This window comes from Entelurus aequoreus, linkage group LG19 (genome assembly GCF_033978785.1).
Source record: "Entelurus aequoreus isolate RoL-2023_Sb linkage group LG19, RoL_Eaeq_v1.1, whole genome shotgun sequence".
Lineage (NCBI taxonomy): Eukaryota > Metazoa > Chordata > Actinopteri > Syngnathiformes > Syngnathidae > Entelurus > Entelurus aequoreus.
Window position 1 is genome coordinate 36,791,889 of NC_084749.1, and position 24,807 is coordinate 36,816,695.

The following is a 24,807-nucleotide window of genomic DNA, read 5'->3' on the forward strand; positions in this document are numbered from 1 at the left end:
TTGCTCACGCATTTGTTGACAAAGTGGTGACCCTCGCCCCATCCTTGTTTGTGAATAACTGAGCATTTCATGGAATCTACTTTTATACCCAATCATGGCACCCACCTGTTCCCAATTTGCCTGTTCACCTGTGGGATGTTCCAAATAAGTGTTTGATGAGCATTCCTCAACTTTATCAGTATTTAATGCCACCTTTCCCAACTTCTTTGTCACGTGTTGCTGGCATCAAATTCTAAAGTTAATGATTATTTGCAAAAAAAAATGTTTATCAGTTTGATCAACAAATATGTTGTCTTTGTAGCATATTTAACTGAATATAGGTTGAAAATTATTTGCAAATCATTGTATTCCGTTTATATTTACATCTAACACAATTTCCCAACTCATATGGAAACGGGGTTTGTACTTTGTTGGCCTTAGAAGTGAGTTCATCATTAGATAGCAGACCTGGAGAGAGTCAAGCGTCTGTGCTTAACTTTAAGTGTTTGAACTAAAAGTTTAACGTTAACCTTTCTGAATATTATTACATCCCTGGCTGTGGTTCGCTAGCGTCGCAGGTTTTAATACCAATTTCCTTGACCCAGCCACACACAAAGAAGTTGTAGGTCTCTATGCTTTTCCAAGCTTTCATTTGTTTTGGCGTGTAGAGTTACGTCTAGAGCAGTGGTCCCCAACCTTTTTGTAGCTGGGGACCGGTCAACGCTTGAAAATTTGTCCCACGGACCGGGGGGAGGGGACGGTGTGGATTTTTTTTTTTTTTTTTTTTCATAAAGAAATACAATCATGTGTGCTTACGGACTGTATCCCTGCAGACTGTATTGATCTATATTGATATATAATGTATATATTGTGTTTTTTATGTTGATTTAATTAAAAAAAAATAATAATAATAATAATTTCTTGCGCGGCCCGGTACCAATCGGTCCGCGGCCCGGGGGTTGGGGACCACTGGTCTAGAGTACCAGATAGTCCACCGACAGATAATCCTTCAGATCATTCGACATCTCTTGTTTTGATAACGTATAGTGATCGATTTCATTACATAGTTAGATTTTTTTGCTCGTATCTGCTTTTAGCAGTAAGATCCAGGCCCCTTGTGTACTCAGTTAGCACGTTTTCTGCTTCACAGTAGCCATGTTGGTTTGGTTGACCACCACTTCGTTTACTTTCGTTCGAAAGTCACATGACTGAATACAACCTACTGTGCACAACTGAAGTTACACTGGTGAATGTACTTCAAAGCAGTGTTTCTTAACCATAGGGCCAGAGCCCATTGTTAGGCTGCGAGCACCTCCTATAGTGCCCCCAAAAGTATCAGTTTCCATATGTGCCACAGTGGTACTCAATTGTAATACATTTTTCCACCACCTGTGTCAGTAATGAAAATCTCAAACAAACAGAAGAAATCTGGAGCTAAAGTCATACAGACGTTTCTTAAGCGCAGAAATGATGACTAAAGTTGTGAAGCTGTATTTTCAATTGTATTTTCATTTTAGTTATAGGCCACTGCAGTTTTAAAAAATTTTGCCTATCACTCACAATCATTATGAAAGACATGACGATAGATTGATTTTTTTAATGCATTCTAACTTGTAAATAAACGTAAATAAAAGTGTGCTAACAGTGGAGCCAATGGGAGGTCCTCTATTCAGCCCATAAAATCCAATTAAAAAAACATCCAAAAAGCGCCAACAATACTTCATTTACATTTTGTGGCTTGAATATTAACCAAGTATTAGTGATATTGTCATTATAAGCACCAATACAGAGAAACTATGTGTAATATTTACATTATCGAGTGGTCAGCAGTTTCCTCGCTTCCCTGCTCCCTGGAAGTTTATAGTAGATCATAAATCATGCGTCTAACCTGGCCAGAAAAAGACTGAAGTTGTATTTCGACAAGTTGGTACACTTTGACAGCCAAATTAGACTCGGAAATGGCGTGAACGACATGAAAAGACACTTGGCTCCACCTCCTTTTTCTTCGCGGGGATTTGCAGTCATTCTTTTAAATAGGAATATATGAACATTCCAGCAGTCTGCATCCAAATGACAGCTGACATTGTACAGTAAGTGATGTTTTTTGTTTGCTCTCATGAAGTCTGCAGTGAGTAAAATCAGTGATGTTATTAAAAAAAAGGCGAACGCTGGGACGTGTTTTTTTAAATGAATACGCCGCGTATGCTTTAAAATGATCAAATTACGAAAATATTAAATGTTATTATAAATGTGCCTGTTACTACATTACATACCCGGTATATACTTACAGCATGTACAGTATATGGTCCCGTTTACACTGCACATCAAATCGGATTTTTTTGCCTTCAAATGACACAGATCTAATTTTTTTGCCAGTCTAAACGCTCCAAAGTGCTTCAAATCTGATCTTTTGGCATCAGATTCAGGCCAGATCAGGAGGTAGTCCTGAATCCGATTGGAAAGCTCCTGTAGATCCACCCTGTTGTCCATGTCTCCTCTACTAAACAGCCATAAAAAGATTACAACCCTCCCAAACATATTTAACTTTATACATCCATTCATACTTTTTATTACTTTAATTTACTTTCACGTAAAAAACTACACATTTTTCAGGCGTTTCGACTATTATTTGATTTTGTAGTAGTAGCGACTTCCTGCCGGTCAATTTCCTTTATTTTCACGTTATTGAAGTGCGCATGCAAGTGACGTCGAGGCCACATTGGGGCCTGTGCGCCTTTACACTAGAGTCTGATAAAAATCACATTTTACTTGCAGTGTAAATAGTCAGCTGGAAAAAATCTGATCTAAAAAAATCTGATTTGGGCCACTTTTGCCTGCAGTGTAAATGTAGACTTTAAAACATTAATGGAGGCGTTTGGATGTTTTTTTTAAGGGCTTTATAGGCAGAATAGAGCGTCTGTAAGAGGAGAACCAGATCGGATCATCCATAAATTGGTGGAATCAATATTCAGGGTAGTATCAGTTTATGATGAATACTAGAGGAATCAGATCGATATTTTTATTTTCTCAAAATAATTTTTTGTCGTTTTTGTTAATGTTTACAAATTCAGGGAATAATTCTCTGGACACGGGAGGACAAAAACCAATGGACTTTAAATAGTTTTTGCTTTTGTTTGCCCAAACAATTGTGTATAGTAAAACAGAATAAATAACTAGTTTAAATATTGTGTTAATATTGTTAAACTGTCACCATCACTTACCATAAATAAATTAAAAATGGTACAATTAATAGGCCTACATGTGATCGGCATTGTTATCGACCGATGTCACTCATGGATAATCGGTATCAGAATCGGCAGCATAAAACCTTGATCGAAACATCCCCACACTGACACTATTTGTTAGATAAAGTTCAGCCTACCCCATGTCACACACTTCACTTGACCAAGTGACAGATTGAGATCTCCTGTTCACTAGGTTATTATCTTTGTGTGCGCGCTAGTGTTCCATCCATCCATTTTTACCGCTTGTCCCTTTTTGGGGGTGCTGGAGCCTATCTCAGCTACATTCGGGCGGAAGGCAGGGTACACCGTGGACAAGTCGCCACCTCATCACAGGGCCAACACAGATAGACAGACAACATTCACACTCACATTCACACACTAGGGCCCATTTAGTGTTGCCAATCAACCTATCCCCAGGTGCATGTCTTTGGAGGTGTTGTTGTTGCTAATGTCTTTAGCTGCCTATTCTTACGTACTGTATGTTAAAACATGGACAGATTAATTATACTGAATATATCGAAAGTGCCTCCTATTTCTATCGTGGAAAAGTTGTTTTGCGATATACTATGATATTGTTTTATCTTCTAGCCCTATCTCTGTGATATTATATCAGTAAAAGTCAGTGGTCAGTAATTAAATCATTTTTACTGGTCATGTTGTGCAAGGCTTGTGTTCCTTCAGCAATCATTATTCTTTTAAAATAGACCATCTAACACACTTTCGCTAAGATCTGTAGAAAAGCGAGTGAAACAGGAAAGAAAGCTCAGAAAGCACTGGAGTGCAAACAGGCCAGCAGGTGAACCAGAGGGAGTCCTTAAGTATAGTTCAAACCTCCCACTTTGTATGACTCGTGTCTGGTTCTTTGAATTTGCTGTGGCAGCATGGGGGAGTTACCACTGATGGATACATCTGTCTGGTGTTTTACAACCATTTGCTGCCTCAAAGAAACTGGTGTTTTACAACCATTTGCTGCCTCAAAGAAACTTATCAAGTTTGGCCTTGAGAAAACATTTGTTTAATACTCTGCCACAGAGGATGGAGGAGCAAGGCGGAAGTTTCCTATTTCCTTTAATTCGCTAAATGCACATTCGCGTTCGAATGACACCAGAGAAAGCACACAAGCCCCAGGCTGTCAGCGACACTCCACCCTCATGATAAATTAATTAGCATGCAGCTATCAGATGAATGGGGGACGTGAGTGTACATACATTATGAGGGACCTGATGAAATGCAGAACAGATAAAACAACCGTATCCTAGAATACGTTTATACCGCAGGCCAAAGTGAACCAAATCAGATTTTTCCGAAATTTGATATTTTTCAGATGACTGTTTAGATTACTATTAAAACGGGATCATTATCAGACTCCAATATACAGTAAACACGCAAAGGCCCCAATGTGGCCCCAGTGTGGTCTTAACGTCACTCGCATGCACAGTTCGATAAAGTGAAAACAAAGAAAGTTGACCGGATTCCGTAAAAGAACAAGGAAGTCACTGATACTACTACTTAGTCACAAACAGGTCACATTGGGCTGCAGTCACATTTAAAAATATCACATTCCAAACAAATTCGGACTAACTCCTGATACTGCCCAAATCGGATGTGAAAAGGTCAGATTTGAAGCCCTTTGGAGCTTTTAGACTGGCAAAAAATATCAGATCTGTTTCATTTGAGGACAAAAAATTCAATTAAAAAAAAAAAGTTAAAGAACCATTGATTGTCACACACACACACGAGGAGTGGCGAAATTATTGGTCCCCAGTGTAAATGAGGCCCTTGTGGAGAGGCGTCTGCTGGGTATGCATGTTGCAACCTACCTTTATATTCATCCAATATAAAGTACTTTATTGTCTTAATCAAATAAAATGAGAAAATAGCTCCTCTTTTGGATCAGGAATTTAGTAGTTGTAAGCTATTAAGGCCGTCCTAAAGCACTGGAAAGCAAACAGTGTTATTTTATTTCCCGTGAAGACATCAGAGAGAAACTCCACTCCAACGCTGCAGCCTTTCATGCTCTGTTTTGAATTACTGCTTACGCATCTTTGATGATGCTTCATTACTTCCACTGCAATGAAAATCACATCTCATAGAAAGTGACAGCGATGTTGGGAAAGCCGAGTGGCTTGGAAACAAATCAAGACTATCATCATCACCAATCTACGCTGCATCATCGTACATGCAGACAATACTAAATGTTTAATGTTGTCATATTGACTAAAAGGCAAAAAACATTTTGAGTGTACTATAAAGATATGATAGATGGTATACTGAGGAAAAAACATCAGGAATACATCATGATCTACAGTACTTTGTAGCAAGGGGTTTTAAAGTGAGAGGTGAGCTTCTCAGTAGAGGAGGTTTAAGCTAAAGTGCAGCATCTTAAGAAGATAAGATTCCAGCAGACGGAAATATCTTTTTGATTTTTTTTATTGAATTGAAGGCAAATACTTTACTTAAGTAAACAATGAGGAGTTCAGTAGAAAATTATACACTATGACTAAAAGATGGTGTAATTGTCGTGTTTTATTAAAAAAGGAGAAATGGTAAGTAAAAATTGCTTTTATATATATATATATATATATATATATATATATATATATATATATATATATATATATATATATATATATATATATATATACACACACTACCGTTCAAAAGTTTGGGGTCACCCAAACAATTTTGTGGAATAGCCTTCATTTCTAAGAACAAGAATAGACTGTCGAGTTTCAGATGAAAGTTATCTTTTTCTGGCCATTTTGAGCGTTTAATTGACCCTACACATGTGATGCTCCAGAAACTCAATCTGCTCAAAGGAAGGTCAGTTTTGTAGCTTCTGTAACGAGCTAAACTGTTTTCAGATGTGTGAACATGATTGCACAAGGGTTTTTTAATCATCAATTAGCCTACTGAGCAAATGAGCAAACACATTGTACCATTAGAACACTGGAGTGATAGTTGCTGGAAATGGGCCTCTATACACCTATGTAGATATTGCACCAAAAACCAGACATTTGCAGCTAGAATAGTCATTTACCACATTAGCAATGTATAGAGTGTATTTCTTTAAAGTTAAGACTAGTTTAAAGTTACCTTCATTGAAAAATACAGTGCTTTTCCTTAAAAAATAAGGACATTTCAATGTGACTCCAAACTTTTGAACGGTAGTGTATATATATATATACTGTATATTGTATATGTAAATCTGGATCTATATTTGATATTTACATTATTAACGCACAGCACTAACAGAATCACTGAAATCCTTTTTTAGGAACCCAAAATAACATTTTTTTCTGTTTTTTTACAGCAGACTGGAATATATTTTTGATTGTTTTCATTGAATAATTGAAAACAACTATTTTACCTAAGTAAACAATGTGGAGTCCAGTAGAAAAGTATACACTTTGACCATACGATGATGTAATTGTCATATATTAGTATGTTTAAAGGCCCAGGATGACAACAAGCTATATTAATATTCCTGTATTAGTCTTCAAATTACCACCTATGTTAATTTCATGTCAAGTCATCATTAAATGGCCCTGATATGTCAAAAGGCATTAATAAATCATGTTATTTTCGAATACCTCTATAAGTGATAACAGTAGTTCAGCCTGGATATACTCATTTCAAAATTAGATTTGCAGCCCAGAAATCTTGTTATTGTTTTCATTTCGATGTCCCGCCCTTTACCGTTTGACCAATTAGAAAGTCTGTGAGTGTGTCACATCCAGGTTGCCAGATACGCACTGCCCTCTTTGTCTGGCTTCTGCCACTGGTAAAGTTACTGAACATGTCAGACCTTAGTAAATCTACTAAAAGGCGTCATTACGATTCTCAACTTATTCATGACAAGCCAGGAACAAAACGAGAATTTGTATCGAGGATGCCTTTGAAAGATTGAGGCGATTTTCATCTGACGCCAAACTTGCTAATTACCTCCTTGATAGGTAAGTCGGGCATTTACGTTTTCTTATTAATTGTAATAAATGGAAATGGACGTTCCGTATGTAAACTATATTGTCCAATACAGTCTATGATCTTGTCTAACAAAGCTAGTATGTTCGTGCAACGAATGCTTAGTGTGACGGTGTATAGCGCCTTGTGTAATGCTTAGCATGCTAGCCCGGTCAATGACACATCGATATATGGGCTAACGGGCCTATATGTCGTTAGCCTCTTATGTGGATGTGTATTTGAACTGACAGGGCAAAATATATTTTTGACAAATAAAACCTATGTGGATATGGGTAGTGTCAGTGCCTATTTCGTTCTCAATATGCTAATACGCTGAGGAAATGGGTTCCAACATTAGCATGGCTGTCATCATGGCAATGTGAAACGTATGGAGACAGCTAAGCATGCTCTACTTATTTTCACCAGTATAACCATTGCTAGCGTTGGTTGTAGTCTTTGTTTTCTGATAGTACTGACAATAACCATATGATTGCCATTTGTTGTGATATTGTACGCAGGCATGATGTACTTCTTCCTGAAAATAGCATAATTTATGTGTAAAATGTGTTAGAAATGTGTTATTGACAAAACGCTATTATGGTCCCAGTTTGACGTTCCTTGGAGAAGCCCAGTAGATCGAGCTGGATTCGGGTGCGTATCTGGCAACCTCACTCAGGGAGAGAAGGAGGGGACTACAGAATTTTGACTGTGGTTGCAGTACCATTTTTGGCCCCATTATTACACCATTTCTGGCCCCATTATTACATATATGCTTTATAGTTTGTCAGCTCAAACTGTGAGTTACAATATGTAAGATAGTGTGTCCTGAATTTTGCTTCCAAACTAAAATCTAAATTAAAGCCTTGTTTGTTTGTATCATTTTCACCATCTGTGCAATAAGATGACACAGACACATTCAATGGGGACTTGCAGTTTTGGGAGTGATTTTGTTTTGTTTTGTTTCAAGTGGATTTCTCTTCCTCCTTTGAACGTCCAGCAACATACTCACAAAATAGCACAGCAAAGAAAATTTCCCCACTGAGTCAGCCAAACAGCATACTTGCAGTCAAACTAAAATGTATACAGTGCATACAGAAAGTATTCACAGCGCTTCATTTTCCATATCTTATGTGACAGCCTTACTTCCAGAATGGAATAATTCATTGTTGTCCTAAAAACTCTACACACAATATCCCAAAAAGATAATGTAAAAATATTTTTATTTTTTTTAATTTATTCAAAATAAGAGTAAACAAATCACGTGTATATAAGTATTCACAGCTTTTGGGCAATACTTTTGTTAATGCACCTTTGGCAGCAATTACAGCCTCAAGTATTTTTAATATGATGCCACAAGCTTGGCACACCTATCTTTGGGCAGTTTTGCCCATTTCTCTTTGCATCACTACTCAAGCTCCATCAGGTTGGATGAGAAGGGTTGGTTTTTATCCAGGATGTATCCGTACATTGCTCCCAAAGGTGCATCAACAAAATATTAAGCACATGCTGTGACTACTTATGTACTTGTGGTTAGAGTGTCCGCCCTGAGATCGGTAGGTCGTGAGTTCAAACCCCGGCCGAGTCATACCAAAGACTATAAAAATGGCACCCATTACCTCCCTGCTTGGCACTCAGCATCAAGGGTTGGAATTGGGGGTTAAATCACCAAAAATGATTCCCGGGCACGGCCACCGCTGCTGCTCACTGCTCCCCTCACCTCCCAGGGGGTGATCAAGGGTGATTGGTCAAATGCAGAGAATCATTTAGCCACATTGTGTGTGACAATCATGGGTACTTTAACTTTAAACTTTAACATGTGATTTTTTTATTTTAAAAATCGCATTGTTATTGTGGTATTTATTGTCTCTAGAATTCTGGGGGGAAAATGAATGTATTCCATTTTGGAATAAGACTGTAACATTATAAAATGTGGAAAAAGTGAAGAGCTGTCAATACTTTCTGGATGTACTATTTTCTTTAACACTCAGTAAAGAAAGCACAGTAAAATCACCAGAACTCTACCCAGACAAGGACAGCAAAACATTCCATGCATGTGAAACAGCAGCACTTATGTGAAGGTCAAGCACTAACATAGGAAAACTGACAACTTTCTTCTCAAAATTGCCTCCCCACTGTGATGCCGGTTAAGTTGTCAGAGCAGTGTGAGGACTCAGTGTGTACTGTGAGTTTTAGGGGTTATTATAATGCCAATTAACTGGTCATGAATCCAAAATTTATGATGATGAGGCAGATTGACTGTGACACAAAATATCAGCAATATATGAGATGGGATGTGGGCAGAAATCCTCCACTCATGACCACTCAATATGGTCATTAAGTAGATTAATGATCACAGAGTGACTTTGCCCAACATGACATGTCAGATGAATTGGTTCACAAACCAATCTGATGAAGAGGTGACAATCTATTAGAAAAGGTGCAGGTGTTTAGGGAAAAAAGACTAGAAGGTGATTGGGCAATTGTTTAGTCTGTCACATACATTATAGCCCATTTAGATCGATAAGTAGAGTAAACAATAGGCCATCTCATCCTGGAACAATTTATTGACATGATTGTTTTGCGGAAAGAAGCACCACTCCTGTAAGTTGATTTGAACTGGGCTGCAAGACTGGAACAAGTTGTGTACATTTACAGACTTACAAACTCCTGAGAACCAGTTTTGGTCTAAAACCTTTGTCAAGAGTTACACATTTCGGGGAAAGAGTTGCCCTGTTATGCACAATGTTCACTGGAGAGGACGTTGACTCTCGGGACAATATAGTCACAGATGTCGAGGACTCAGTATTTTCGCCTCATCACAAACCAATACAGTGGTACTTCGGTCTTGGTAGCCACTACTTTTCATTTCATTCAATATAAGTTTTACCGTTGCGGTTATTGATGTACGGCCAAACATTGTACGTAACAAACAAACCCTTTTGCACACAATCAAGTGCCCATTGGGGACATAGGCCCAAAACAAATACTCCCTCTTCACCCTTGTCTTGGCCCTTGGTCTTTGGTTTTGTGCGTTGTGTCTTATTTCTCTGTCAGGTAAGGGGAAAGGGTCAAGTGTTAAGTGAGCTCGGATACCTCTCTAGATATCAAGTGCTACACAACTAGCAAATTAATCACAAGTGTTAGTTAAATAAATGGAAACAATAATAAGTTAAATAGTGGATTTCAGAAAACCTAGCCAGAACTTGCATATAATCACTTCCCTCAATGAAACACATTTCACATGGCGCAAGACAGTGTTTATTTACCATAGGGCCTATTGTTGGGCCGCAAGCGCTCCCCAGAGGGCCTCCAAAAAACAACAGTTTTTCGGCTGAGGTCCATGTGGACCGCAGCGGTACTCAATTGTAATACTTTTTCACCAATTGTGGGAGTAATGACAATATCAAACAAACAGAAGAAGTCTGGAGCTAAAGTCATAGAGAAGTTTGTTAAGCGCAAAAATTATGACTAAAGTGGTGAAGATGTAGACCTCCCTAACCTATCGAGCAGAGTAGAAAGATGGCAGACCAGAAAACAAGAGAAGCGTACTATTGTAAGTAATAAGCGATGATAATGATTTTCATAATGACACACATGGTTTTAGTCAAACTTCAAACCTTTGGTACTGCACGTAACTATAGGCTTCAAACAAAATGAAACACACTTTAATACCGCAAGCTGATGTGCCAGCACTTGCACATTTCGCCAAAAATAAGCGGTCTTCTTCTTAATAAAGACAGGCAAGAGAAATTAAAGTACCAGTAGAATATGAAAACAAGTTGAATTTGTATGCTTAATTATGTTTCATTGTAACCATTACACCATATCCAATTGCATCTACAATCCACAAAGTATGTGGAAGTACCATCTAAACATCACAAAACTTCACAAATTCAGACTCGGTCATTTAGATTTTGAATATTCTGCTCCGAATATCTTCGGCAATTTTCATAGGTTCTACGTCACCGTGGTAACGCTTCTGCACTCTAACAACAGTATTAGATCAGTCATACTGGAAATAAACAAAAATTGGAAAGAGATGTGTTGTTTATCATTCGCTATCCACTAGCGTTATGTGCCCTCTTTGCAGCAGCTCTGCGGAAACTATGTCAGCGTATTTAAAGTCCCAAGTACTCCATGCGGTCCGGATTTTCTCAATTTTAATAGTCACACTCATTTAACGATTGATCAAAGCAATAGAATATACATCAAAGCTTTTTTCTAATCGAATTAATCAAATTAATTGATTAATCGATGCAGCCCTACTCCCATTGCATTTGTTGCCAACAAGAGTCTTCAATAAAGGGAAAAATGTGTTTATTATCCATCCATTTTCTACCGCTTGTCCCTCTCTGGGTCACGGGGGGTGCTGGAGCCTATCCGAGCTGCATTCGGGTGGAAGGCGGGGTAAACCCTGGACAAGTCGCCACCTCATCACAGGTTCATCGCAGTTCAATAATGAGAGGCGGGAATCTTTTAGGGACCGAATGATGTCGAATCAATTCAGAATCAATTCTCAATTCAACGCAATTCTCGTAATATATTATTTGGTATATAAGTTATAATAAAACCTTTTTATAACAAGTTACAAAAGCTCCTTTTTGCTGCTGACGTACGACTTGTACGCGCAGTGTTGGCCTAAAAAATGCCCTTTAAAACAATTCTTTTTTTTAAAAATGTATTTACAAAAATCAAAGGATGTTCATCAATCTAATAAAAGAAAATAGAGAAACCACAACTCCAACCCAATTCCAGTTTAACAATAAATTGGAAAATAATTTACAAAGTAATTGAGAATATGTTTTTAATCCAAAAATGTGTCTTTAAAAAAAAAGAGGTAAAAATGGTTTTAATCAATTTTTTTTAAAATTATGAATTGATTTAGAATAAGAATTTTAAAAAAATTGGGATTTGGATGTGAATTGATTTGAACACCCCCGTTCATTTATCCTTTTTTTCCCCAATTATCCTTTTTATTAGTCACTGACAAAAATAAATACTAAAACATGAAGGAAAATCAGAGGCCCAGAGTTAATTGTAACTATTGTATTGAATATGAATTAATTCGCAGCTCTTTTACATTGGAAAACAAAATGCTTAACTAAAAACACCAGAAACCTCTCTATTGTAAACTAATATTTGTCTGGAAAGTAATATAGGCTAACATCCTGACAGCCAAAATGCCTTCGTGCCCAATGTTCTAAGGTTTTCTTGCAGAAGGTGCAGTGTACTTTTTATCAAATGTTTTCACTTGACAACAACAACAAAATCGGCCATGGTGGAGAAGAAAACACAACCATATTTAGTCTCTTAAAGAGAATGTTTGCACCTCCGCTAAAATTAAATGGTTAACTTTTTCAGTGTCAGATTTGAGAAGCAAATAACAACATCTACAGTACTACCGTCTTTTCAAAGTTGTGAAAAACAGAGAGAAGACAGAACAATTGTCTAATTATTGGATTTAAAATTTAAGATTAAATATTACTAGGATTTACGTCATTTATGACAGAAAGAAAAATTGCTTTGGTTTTCATATGATTCGGTTTTAATTTGACATTTTTGAACAGGAAACCATACCATTGTAAAAACATGTCTTTTGAATAAAACACAAACTTTACAAAAATGTTTTCGTGCAGAATGTTACAAAAGACATTTGAAATGACCAACAACCACATTTAGCACACAATATATTAAAACACCTGGTGAGTGACAGGACAATATGATAAGAGGAAGATCTACTGACAGCATGACAACATGATTTCCAACATACATGGACACTTTCCACCGAGGAGCAAGATTAAGATGGGGATGAAGAGCGATAACTGCTTAATTAGCAGGGATGGGCACGTTGATCCCCAATTGGTGCCAGAAAAAGCCTGGTGTTGATTTGGAGTCTCACCAAAACTAGAGACACAAAGATGCGGTTTGCTACACTTTACAAGACTCAGCAATGTGCCGAAAATGTAAAAATTCTAACATCTTCTATATTCACAGTAACTGATCAATTATGAATAGACTCTGTGCTTATCTTTGATGGTAGACACCATCAATAAGCACAATGTCATGCTCTTAATCGCCTGATACCACAGACAAAATGAGCTAATAACAGTGTGGGATCATTGCAGATCACTCGTTGCCCATCCCTGCCGTACAGGGCCGTGACACAGTTGGGAACAGGGGTGTGTTTGTACCTCTCTCTGTGTAGCGGGTACATTTTATAGCCGGTTGACAACTCCTCTGCAGCAGAACCAGAAGAAAAAGGTGAAAGAAGTTGAGATCGTCAGGTGTAATTGCATTTAATCAAACTGAATGCTAATCCAAGAATGACATTTTAAAACAGGTGTTCAGCTCAGATGGAGGAATATAGCGTAGTATATTAAAAAATATAGTGGAATTTAAAAGTCAGTCTGGAAATTGTACAATGTGGATTGCAATCATTATGTTCCAATAGTCACACGAAAAACAGTCTCTTTAAAATATATTTGTGTTGTCCTTAGGGATGTAACATTAAACGGTAATATTGATAACCGCCGTAAAACTCTCGATGGTTAATATTACCGTTGTAAATTAAAATTATCGAAAAACCAAGTTTAATAACTGCACTTTTATAAACTCACGGAATGACTGGCGCCGGCTTTGAAGCTTAAATACTAACATAAAAACTGGAGACATTACATTTTTGTCAATAATAAACGACATAACCTAATAATCTAAACTTACATAAACACATTGCTGTCTGAGTATAACTAAGCTATTCAATTGTGCACATTGAACCTACACACTGTGCTCTTAGTACTGTGTGATCGTTCTATAAGAGGAATACGAAACAGAGGTGTTTTTACGGTGCGTTCGAAGACCGTTGTACAGACTAGCACGCTACAAAGTCCGGCAGAAGTACTGAAAAATAAATCTCATTTTTTACGTACTTTCCATTTAAATAAATCTTAAAAGTGCTACAGTACAACCCAATATTTAAAACAATACAAGCTTAGCCATTAAAACAGATAGAATATTAAGATTAAAATACTATCAGTGATGCATAAGAAACACAAAATATGCAAAATAGTGGGTTTTCTGACTGTCTCCTTTAGTTATTAAAAAAATAACTTCAAAGATTTCAGTGTGTATTTAAGTATTTTCTTGAGCGCATTCAACAATTGCTGTATTGCACATGGAGGGCAAACAAGCTTGAGCCTAGTGATAAATCATTAGCATCCCATTCACAGCAATACAGCATTTGTTAATGTCAATCAAATACATTACTTTATCGATGCACTATCAAGTCCAACATGGTCTTTCTTGGATTCATGTTTAATTGGTGGACCACTCTAGATGTAAAGACATGATGTGCCTCCCAATCTTTTCTACTTTACATTTGTGTGAGTGTAGAAGGAAGTGTGATCGAACAGTAGACTTCAATGATGATAAATGGTTTACAGTAAATCATTAGAAAATTATTTTTCCTAAGAGTGTAGAAATCCACTCCATCAAACTTCAGTATTTTTTTCATGATAGCTTGTATACAAGCCTCTACACTTTTCAAAATAGGCCCAAATCTGCACTGATGCATGTAAATAAACAGTAGCCTAATGGGACTACTGTTTCATTTTAAACAGGCACAAAGCTCAAGGTGAGTGCACAGCAGTGTTTACCATATGTTTAGTTATTTTTGGAGCCTTGCCACAATAAAATTTGGACTGCCAGAGTAGGATTTGGCTTTTTTTTCTTCTTTTTGATGCAGCATGTTCTACTTCACTCACAAATACGGTATATAATATTGGGACTTTCTGTGAAGCATGTGGTTCAAACAACGTGCAATAGATGGTATCGTAACTCAGTTACATACCACGTCGGTCCATCAATATAGTGACATACAATGTTTACGTTATCTTAAGAGTCACACACTTACATGGAGTCCAAGAAAAATCATGAATATTTTTTAATCCCTGTGAGTCTTGTAAAACGCAAAAATAACAAGTTAACTCATGTGAAATAACAAAAATATCACATTAATTATGTTTATATGCAGATTAATCACACAATTTATTTTGATCCCAAATCCCAATGATGGTTACCTGAAAGGTGATGTGGTTTGTTATAAGGCCAGTAATCAGGTCAATACATACGTCAGTGCAACGATGAGTGAGGAGACGCCGACTGTGGTGCTGGCTTACAAATTTCCCTTCAAAATAAACCCTGACTGGACTTTAGATGAAACTGTTGGCACGTTTTGAGCAAATTAATGACGTACATTCAAGTCAAATATTTAAAAAAAAGGCTCCTGTGTGACATTCCAACAATAAAATTGCATTTATGTTCAAATATTGGGGTCTTAAGTTGATTCTAACTATGTAAGCGAGGAATAACCTTTGATTAATCATGCTTAGTCCAAATTCAAAAGAATAAAATAAATAATAATTTCAAAGCACTACTATTAATATTTGTTGTACAGTGCTTAAATTATTTATTCATATGGTAGTTGAGAAACTGTTACCTAAAACATTTCCTGTATTGTCAATAGTGTTTTAGTTTTTCTGTTGCAATAGACTCGAGCATCTGCATATGCAAGGTATCAAAATATACTGTAAATCATCTCCTTTATCAGCTGCAGGCACAGAAGAGGACTTTGAGTGAAATAATCACACTGATTTATCAGCTAAATGTCAGTGCTGGCTGACATTTGCCTTGTTGGGACGCAAGGTGGCATTCACAAATGCCAGTGGATGGGAATTATCTGGTAATGTGTCTAATGTTTGTGGACAGGCATGATGGAAGAGGGCCAATGGGTTCAGTCTGTTTTATTTAATGAAGGTCTGACTTGACAACATCAAATATTACTTTTAAACCATTTATATTGGTGAAGATCAGAATGGCAAATAAAGTTGAAGTTGCGATGAAATTATGCAATTGTGCTAACATGAGGAATTGTCCAAGAGGAAGCTTGTTTTGTACACATGGAGTTGACGGAGTGTTTGAACCAAACTATTGGCACTGGCAGCATGCATAATCCAAACCAAACATACACTCTACAGCTGAAGAGACAGTGCACAGCTTGAGTTTCTCAATGCAAATGCACACAGGCCAGTATCCACTTTGCAGCAAGCAGGCAGCCATGTAGTGTGTGAGTGTGTGTCATGGAAATTGAGGAATGGAGAACAGGAAATAAGAGTCGCTGTAAATGACAAGCCAATGACCTCTGCCTGTGTCTCAGCCATTGAATATTAAGTTGGCCTAGTGCATTTTAAACAAAACAAACCTCCAGCGGTCAAACGTGCAACCAACCACTCTAGACAGAAATTATATAAACCCATATGGCACACAAAAATCATAAAACGGGCCTACAGTATTCAACTGTTGGCCCGGGGGCCAAATCTGGCCCGAGTTCATTTCAAAACTTGAAACAAATTCCTAAAAACACTAGGAGGCTCATATTTTATAGAGGCACTTGGACCACCGTAAACATGTTGGCAGATCCTTGCATTGACATTTTAACCTTGCTAGCAAACATTGAACACTGGGGTCCAAACTTGTAAATTACATTACTGAGGCGTTCCTCAAGGCTCTACTTTTAGATACTCTTCTTTTTGGCAGTTACAAATTTGCTTTTGTAATGTTATGCAACGAAAGTGTTGCTGTAGCTTGTTTACTTCAGATGCAGTCAGTAGTAATTTGTTCAACTTATTTAGTTGTACTAATGGTGTTCCTCAAAGTTTGATTTTATGTCCTCTCTTATTCATCATTTGGGCTATTTAACTGGTGGCTTGAGTGTTCAGTTGAAAAACTTGTGAAAAAAAAATGACGTTTTACAGTGTATTCCAGGGTGCTGTCATAGAGATGACATTAACTAGCTTTTTTGTAGATGGTCCTTAAAAAACAGCACAGTGCTCCTGTAAAATAAAATAAAGTAAAATGAAGACACCAAATTCAAATGTCCACCGTAGGTGTTCTCGAGAATATGGCCCCCCAAAATTATTAGGGCGAATAAAAAAATGCAACAGGGAAACCCAGCGATTGAAAAAATACTGCATTCATAAAAACTCGGACTGCATTTAAACGACAATATTAAAAATGTTGATTATAAAAAATATTCCACAAATGTTTGTTATTGTCGATGAGTCGCTTCATAAAATTTTAATGGATAGACCCCCAGGAATGTTCATGTTCTGTATGAGATTTAAAAAATACTTTTTGCACCGAATGTCATTTTTACAGGACCTTTTGTACCCTAATTATGTTTATTTATTTTTCACTGTAGTAATATACTTGGATAAATAAAGATAAATTACCGTTAAAATTATCGCTGGTCTACTATTAAAATAATCGCCAATTAATCGTTAGTCAGCCTTAACATAAACACGGCAAGATCAAAAACAAATGTGAAAGAAATATTTTGCAAATGCCAAAAACACACACCAACCCCAAAATAACTGCATGAGAGAAATGCTCCAAGTTCTTGGGACAAAACAATTTTTTTTTTGGCTACCAGGGGTGCAAGACCTGGGCGACCTTTGTTAAACAACCGATTCATGTACCTAATGTTTATGTTACAATAAAACCCAATTGTTTAAAGGTAAACTGCACTTTATTTTGAAAATATGCCTATTGTTCACAATCAATTTTTTTTAAATGCATTGTAAATATTAAATAAATGCAATCAAAAGTCTGCTTACAATTGAGCCTATGAGAGACATTCAATTCTGCCTACAAAGTCTTTAAAAACATCCAAACACCTCCATTGAGGTTTTATTTACTTGATATAAGTATATATGTAATGTAGTAACAGACACATTTATAATAGCATTTAATATTTACGTATGTATTTTGATCATATTAAGCATATGCGGCGCATTAATTTCAAAAACGCATCATAACGTTTGCTTTTTCTTTTCTTCATCACTGATTACTACTCACTGCAGGTTTTATGAGAGCAAACAAGCATAATAAAACATCACTTACTGTATAACTACTGCTATCATTAGAATGCAGACTGTTAGGATGTTCATATACTCCCATTTAGATTAAAATTGTCTCATGATGCTCACGAATAAGTTTCATTATAAAAGTCCCTGATTGCCATTGCCAATCAATGTCTTTCAATGCCGATCACAACAAACAGTTAAAAACGAATGAACGAATGACACACAGATTGAATCACAAACACTGGTCCTATTTTTATTTTTAGTCCTGCAGCTGACAAGCTAGAAGCTAATTATGTATCTCCAGACACAATGTGGAACCACTCCCCTAAGCTAATAATAACCACCGCTATTACTACGGCAAATAAACTGCATTTGTTAGTATTTGATGAAATACTATTACCACTGAAGGACATGTTACACACCAAGAGCAGGCCAGGAGCAGTCATGCTAATAGCTAAACTAACCACTAACCTGGAATTAAACAACACCAAGGAATAAGTGCATCGTAAAGTTTAAGAAGTGTAGACGTAGCCACGTTACAGCAGAAAGTAAGCAAATATTAACATGAGATTAACTAATAGATTAATAGGACTCTTCTTGATAGAGGTTAAAGTGGAACATCGGTAACAATCAAGAGAGAGACAGAAATTGTCCTGTTCTTGGTGGCTAGCAATGCAGCTAATGTGAGCAATCAATTCTACCTCTAAAACACTTTAAAAATGCATTCAAAAACCGTCAATACTTCATTTACGTTCCGTTATCTGTATAATAATCAAGCTGTAGCGACATTGTTATTGTAAGAGCGAACACAGAGGAACTCTTTTTTTTTGTATGCTTCGATATTTGCCATAACAGCTAACTACGGCAAGGGATAAGCTAGCTTTTAAGTCAGTAAGAAACGCGTTTTTGAGTTTGTAATTCACAATACACTGCAATGGGACACCAATCTGTACTGACAATCATATTATAGTATCTGTATCTGTATCATTATCTGTTTGTACACGGCTAGCCAGACAGCGTCATGATATACGCACGACTAGCTGCGTGTATCATGATCAATATAAAGTGTGACTCACTTGATAGACAGTTGTATGTTTGGTGCAACTGGCCGGGGAGGTTTTTTTCTGGTTTATTTGGGTAGCACTCCATTTATGTCGAAATAGCATGGCTTCAAATTCCACATTTTGCAGCTTGCAGTCAATTTCACGTCACTCTCTCAGCTTCCGTCAGCTCCAACATCTCACTCTTCCTTTGTGCTCGCTTCTAGAAGTGGTAGTTCATCTTTTGTATATTCAGCTTCAAAAAGATAAGGTTGTGAATCGTTTGTCATTTGTCCAAAAATAGTCGTCTTCGTTGTTTGTTACCGAATCTGCCATGATTAGAACACACACGGATAAATAACACACGGTTGTTGCCAGAAGTCGGAAGTGCGCTGCTATATGGAAAGGGAAATCAGTCCCGCCAATGATTAAAATGACCAAAATACAGTAAATATTGATCATATATTGTTATGAACGTGTCTGGTACTACATTATATATTTACTTGCGGTGTGTATATAAAATGTGAATGGAAGGTTTTGAAGTTGTTTTCGAGGGCTTTGAAGGCTACAACGGTGACTCCCATTTTCCGCATCTTCCAAGCGTTTTTTAATCATCTTTAAAATCCCCACCCCACCAAAAAAAGATGTGTTCTTGTCTCTCATGATTGTGAACAAAAGGCAAAATTAAATAAAAAAGTGCAGTTGCCCTTTAATACAAAGGGTAGAATCAGTATATGATCAAAACAAGACTGATCAGGGAGATACTTTTATTTTTTTATTTTTACTTTAGTTATCATGCACCATTGAGTTTGTTTTGCGCAAACAATTGTATGTACTAGAATAGGGAACTAGTTTAAATACTGTGTTGATATTGTTTAACTGTCAATAGCACTGACCATAAATCTATGAAAAATGTATAGTTAATAGATGTAATCGGTATTAGCCGATTCCACTCACGGATGATCGGAATACACTGCCTAAGGCTATGTCTAAACTAAGCCGGATAACCCCTTAAACAAACAATTATTTAACCACACTAAACTATCGTTTAAGGTCCCCCTCCTTGGACAATTTTTTAGACGGGTAAGTGCAGCGTGCACTTCTTGAATCTCCGGTTCTTAGCTTTGTATGGACTTATTGATCGTTTACAAACTGAGTTCTGAGAGGAAGTGACGCCAGAAAGACCGCGCCCCACACAGGAAGTGACGTCAGAAAGAACACGCCACAGCCAGCTTCATAATATTGGTTTCGTAACTCGGAGCTAACCACTGGAAATATGGAGGCCAGTCATCCAGACATGCCCGTGTTTCTCCTTCTGTCTGTACAGACGCTTGTGGAAATCACACATGAATACCTGAAGAGAAAGCGATTGCAGCTATTTGGGATACAACACTTCTCAGACGGCAAGAGAACTTTCGAATGTCCAGGTCAGCTGTGATTCTACTTACCGAAAAACTTTGTCCATTTGTCGAAGGAGAGACAACGAGAATGCGGGCTCCCGTGGATGTGATAAAAAAGGTAGCGTGTGCTTTGTATGACATGGTCGTCGAGGGAAGACTACTGAAAACGGCGAATGCTTTTGGACTGGCAAAGTAGACTGTATCAGTTATTGTCCGCCATGTATGTCACGGAGTCATCGTCTAGGTCCAGAGTATATAAAGTCACCAAAAACGAATGAACAATGAAGGTGAAGACAAAAAAGTGAGGAGTTTCCTGACCAGATATCTAGATCCCAAGGTTGATTGTTGTAAAATGTTCTTTGTGACATCGTGTACTTTCACGTGTTTAATAAAGATTTGATTAATTTATGATGGCTCAGGTGTGATTCACTACCGTATTTTTCGTACTATAAGTCGCAGTTTTTTTCATAGTTTGGTCGGGGGTGCGACTTATACTCAGGAGCGACTTATGTGTGAAATTATTACACATTACCGTAAAATATCAAATAATATTATTTAGCTCATTCACGTAAGAGACTAGACGTATAAGATTTCATCGGAATTAGCGATTAGGAGTGACAGATTATTTGGTAAACTTATAGCATGTTCTATATGTTATAGTTATTTGAATGACTCTTACCATAATATGTTACGTTAACATACCAGGCACGTTCTCAGTTGGTTATTTATGCCTCATATAACGTACACTTATTCAGCCTGTTGTTCACTATTCTTTATTTATCTTTATTATATCTTTCAAATGTCTATTCTTGGTGTTGGGTTTAATCAAATAAATTTCCCCAAAAAATGCGACTTACAGTATACTCCAGTGCGACTTTTATACGTTTTTTTCCTTCTTTATTATGCATTTTCGGCCGGTGCGACTTATACTCCGGAGCGACTTATACTCAGAAAATTACGGTACAATAGGGCACCACAGGACACAGGATTCCAGTTAATTCAAATACTACGACACTGGATATTGTTCATATAAGTTAAATTTAAGAACTCAAAAAAAGCAACACTGGAGGTGACTATGACGTGCCCATTTTCCGCACATGCGTATTAGGTCGCGTTGCGCCGGCGGACGGACGGCGAGAGGGGGTCTTAAACAGTGACAAAGGGGTTAGTGCATGTGCCTCACAACACGAAAGTCCTGAGTTCAATCCCAGGCTCGGGATCTTTCTGTGTGGAGTTTGCATGTTCCCCCCGTGACTGCGTGGGTTCCCTCCGGGTACTCCGGCTTCCTCCCACCTCCAAAGACATGCACCTGGGAATAGGTTGATTGGCAACACTAAATTGGCCCTAGTGTGTGAATGTGAGTGTGAATGTTGTCTTTCTGTGTTGGCCCTGCGATGAGATGGCGACTTGTCTAGGGTGTACCCCGCCTTCCGCCCGAATGCAGCTAAAATAGGCTCCAGCGCCCCCCGCCAACCCCGAAAGGGACAAGCGGTAGAAAAATGGATGGACGGGATTTACCCTGGGCGAACCTTATCCGGCTTAGTGTAAACGGGGGCCTAAGTCCCTGATTGAACCCTAGTGAAGACAGGTAATGGGGCTCAACATCTCTGCTCACCATGCCAAGTCTGGCCTATACCTGGCCAACTAACTTGTTCTGTAAACTTCAATTATTTCTCTCATGCAATATTTTGTTGATAGTTTGGTTTGTATGTGTTCAGGCATTTGCAGCATTTCTCTTTTGCACGTTTAAACCCTGCAGCGTTTGTGATTTTACAATTTCAAATGTATTCCCCGCTGCATTTCTTTTAGGTGTTCTTTATTGTTTTGGGATCATTTCGTTCTTTTATTGATGTTACTGCACATTTTCCCCCTTGTCGTCCACCGTGCAAACCCCACATTGTTAGTAATACCAATATTTATGTTAATCGTTCTAATATATATGGTAGCTATCTAGTTATCTATCATTGAGTGGTCAAAATATCAAGGTGCATGAAACAGGTTTTCAAATACAACAAGGGCTAACCTTTAAGAATGACGAGTAAGTTGAATGTTTTTTACTGGTTATAGTAGTTGACTTTAAACATGTCCCCCATTGCCAGTGGACAGTAGCAGCAGGGACGCCGGAGACGCAAACTTACCCCATACTCCGAAAGCTGAAAGTCTTTTCACCAAAAAGAAACTCCTCCTCTTTCGAACTGTTACTGTTTGTCCTTCAAAACGCTTCGAATCACATTTTTTCCCCCCGTGGACAAACAAATCACTTCCGACTCTCCGTCTTTCTTCCAACAGTGGCGCTTTCTTGTCAAATCAGTTGTTGTAGTCCAGCCTGCCTCCCTTTGTTTGTCCGCGGCTTTCGTCGGCCAACAACACCGCGGCTCGGACTCTGCCAAGTAATGTCCCACCGAGAATCTGTTTGACAGTTCCAGTGGAGCACAAAGAGTGAAAAATGCCGATGGAAGCAGGTAAAAAATAGTGTTTTTTTTGCCTTGCCTTCTTCTGTACTTGAGCTCGGCTCCTCTCCCGTTTGAGTGCCAAGTCACACTGGGATCCCATTCAAGCCCATTGGTGGCACTGTGGCAGTAACGGCGCCATCTGCTGGACATTAATGGGAAGTGCGAGCAAGCACCCCGCCCCCAATGATAGTCAGCGGCGTCGAAGTTCAGTTCAGTTCAGTTTCAGTTTATTTCGAACATGCAATGTGTAATAGTGTAATAATATTAAGTTAATATATAGAAAGTTCATTAATTACGGTTGCTTGAATCAAATTAAGAAAGTCTTAACAACTCTTTAAAAGTAGCAAAATGGTTTGTTCCACCTGATCAGTGGCAAACCTAGCATCTGTAACCCATATGTAAATAAATGCCTGTCTCACAAATGACTTCCATACATAAGTAAGAATGACATACCAAATCAAATGTTACACATCTAACAAGGGGGAGTCCAAAGTGCCATTTGTGTCCTGCACCTCCACTTTTGCTGGCTCTGCAACATGTTGTCGGGGAAAAACAACAGTCAAAATGTAAGCAAAAAGACACAGTGTAGTGAGAAAAAAGTAGAACTTTAATAAAAAAAACGTAGAAGTCCAAGTATTTTTTAAATACTAAAAACAGACATTATATATATCAACTTAGTGTCAGCTTTGAGTTATAAGTGACAAATAGTACTAATATTAGTTAATAGTACCAAAATATCACCTTTTTCTCATTACATTATGTATTTTTGTTCAGACAAAATGTTGCGGACCAACAAAACCCCAGCTGTTGCCCGCAAATGGCCCCCTGGCTGCACTTTAGAGGTCCCTGAAATAACTAATGATAGTACTCTTTGTCACCTATAACACAAAGATGACAATTGTTTTTTTTGTTACCATTTTTTAATTCAAAATAAAAAATATCAACAAGGCCCCCTGCAGACTTAGACTTTTTGCTGTATGGTCCTCGGTGGAAAAAGTTTGGACACCCCTGATCTGAAACTTAACACAGATGTCATAACGTCGTCAGACTCATACTATGATTTTTTTTTTACAATTAAAACACTTATTTACGGTCGACATAACACGTGGGCTGTCTTCTTTACGTGCCTCCTCTTCGATAGCGTCTTCTCCCTGCCATCTTTGTATTTTTTCACGCTTCCACATGGAGTCTACTAACAGATTAAGTTTGAACTCGACACTACTTTGTATTAGAAATGGCAACAGCGGAGGATGCACGTGCATGTATGAACCAGTCTGCCCCACAACAAGAGGATAGTGAAAAAGAAGGAACTCATTGACTAAAGCGTGGACTACAATGGCAGACCCGCGCAAGGCAGTTTGGGTAAATTTATACCATATGTGGTACACATTTTTAAAAATGACAAGTTTGGTAAATTCCAAACAGCTCGTTTGGCGGAAGTATGAACCCAGCAGGCACAAGACGTTAAAACAACATTGTGAACTTGTTGAATTAGGTCCTGATGTTGAGCAACTCAAACCTAACGTTGGAACAACATGCTTTTTGACAACGTTTAATCAATGTTGGGTTCTGACGGTGGCGGTAATGGCGCCATCTGCTGGACATTGATGGGAAATGCGAGCAAGGACCCGCCCCCAATTATAGTCAGCGGCGTCGAAGTTCAATTCAGTTCAGTTCAGTTTTAGTTTATTTCGAACATGCAATGTGTAATAGTGTAATAATTTGCAATAATTTAATAATAATAATTGGTGAAGTAAGTCATATTTTATATGATGAGATAAGTAAGATTACTTTAAGAATGAATGAAA

The 24,807-nt window shown here is 37.7% G+C and overlaps 1 protein-coding gene across 2 annotated transcripts in view; it reads right to left on the reverse strand.

The window, feature by feature from the left end:
• Nucleotides 1-23,130, reverse strand: part of homer3b (homer scaffold protein 3b) — a 109,664-nt gene extending 86,534 nt beyond the window's left edge. The window contains exons 1-2 of one of the 2 annotated variants that reach the window (XM_062028433.1): nucleotides 22,685-23,130; nucleotides 13,379-13,424 (exon numbers count right to left, since the gene is read on the reverse strand). In XM_062028433.1, coding sequence (XP_061884417.1) covers nucleotides 13,379-13,401 — 23 coding nt within the window. In that variant the 5' untranslated portion in view covers nucleotides 13,402-13,424; nucleotides 22,685-23,130. The remainder of the gene's footprint in view (nucleotides 1-13,378; nucleotides 13,425-22,684) is intronic. The other variant, XM_062028434.1, reaches the window with a different exon arrangement.
• Nucleotides 23,131-24,807: the final 1,677 nt, after the last annotated feature.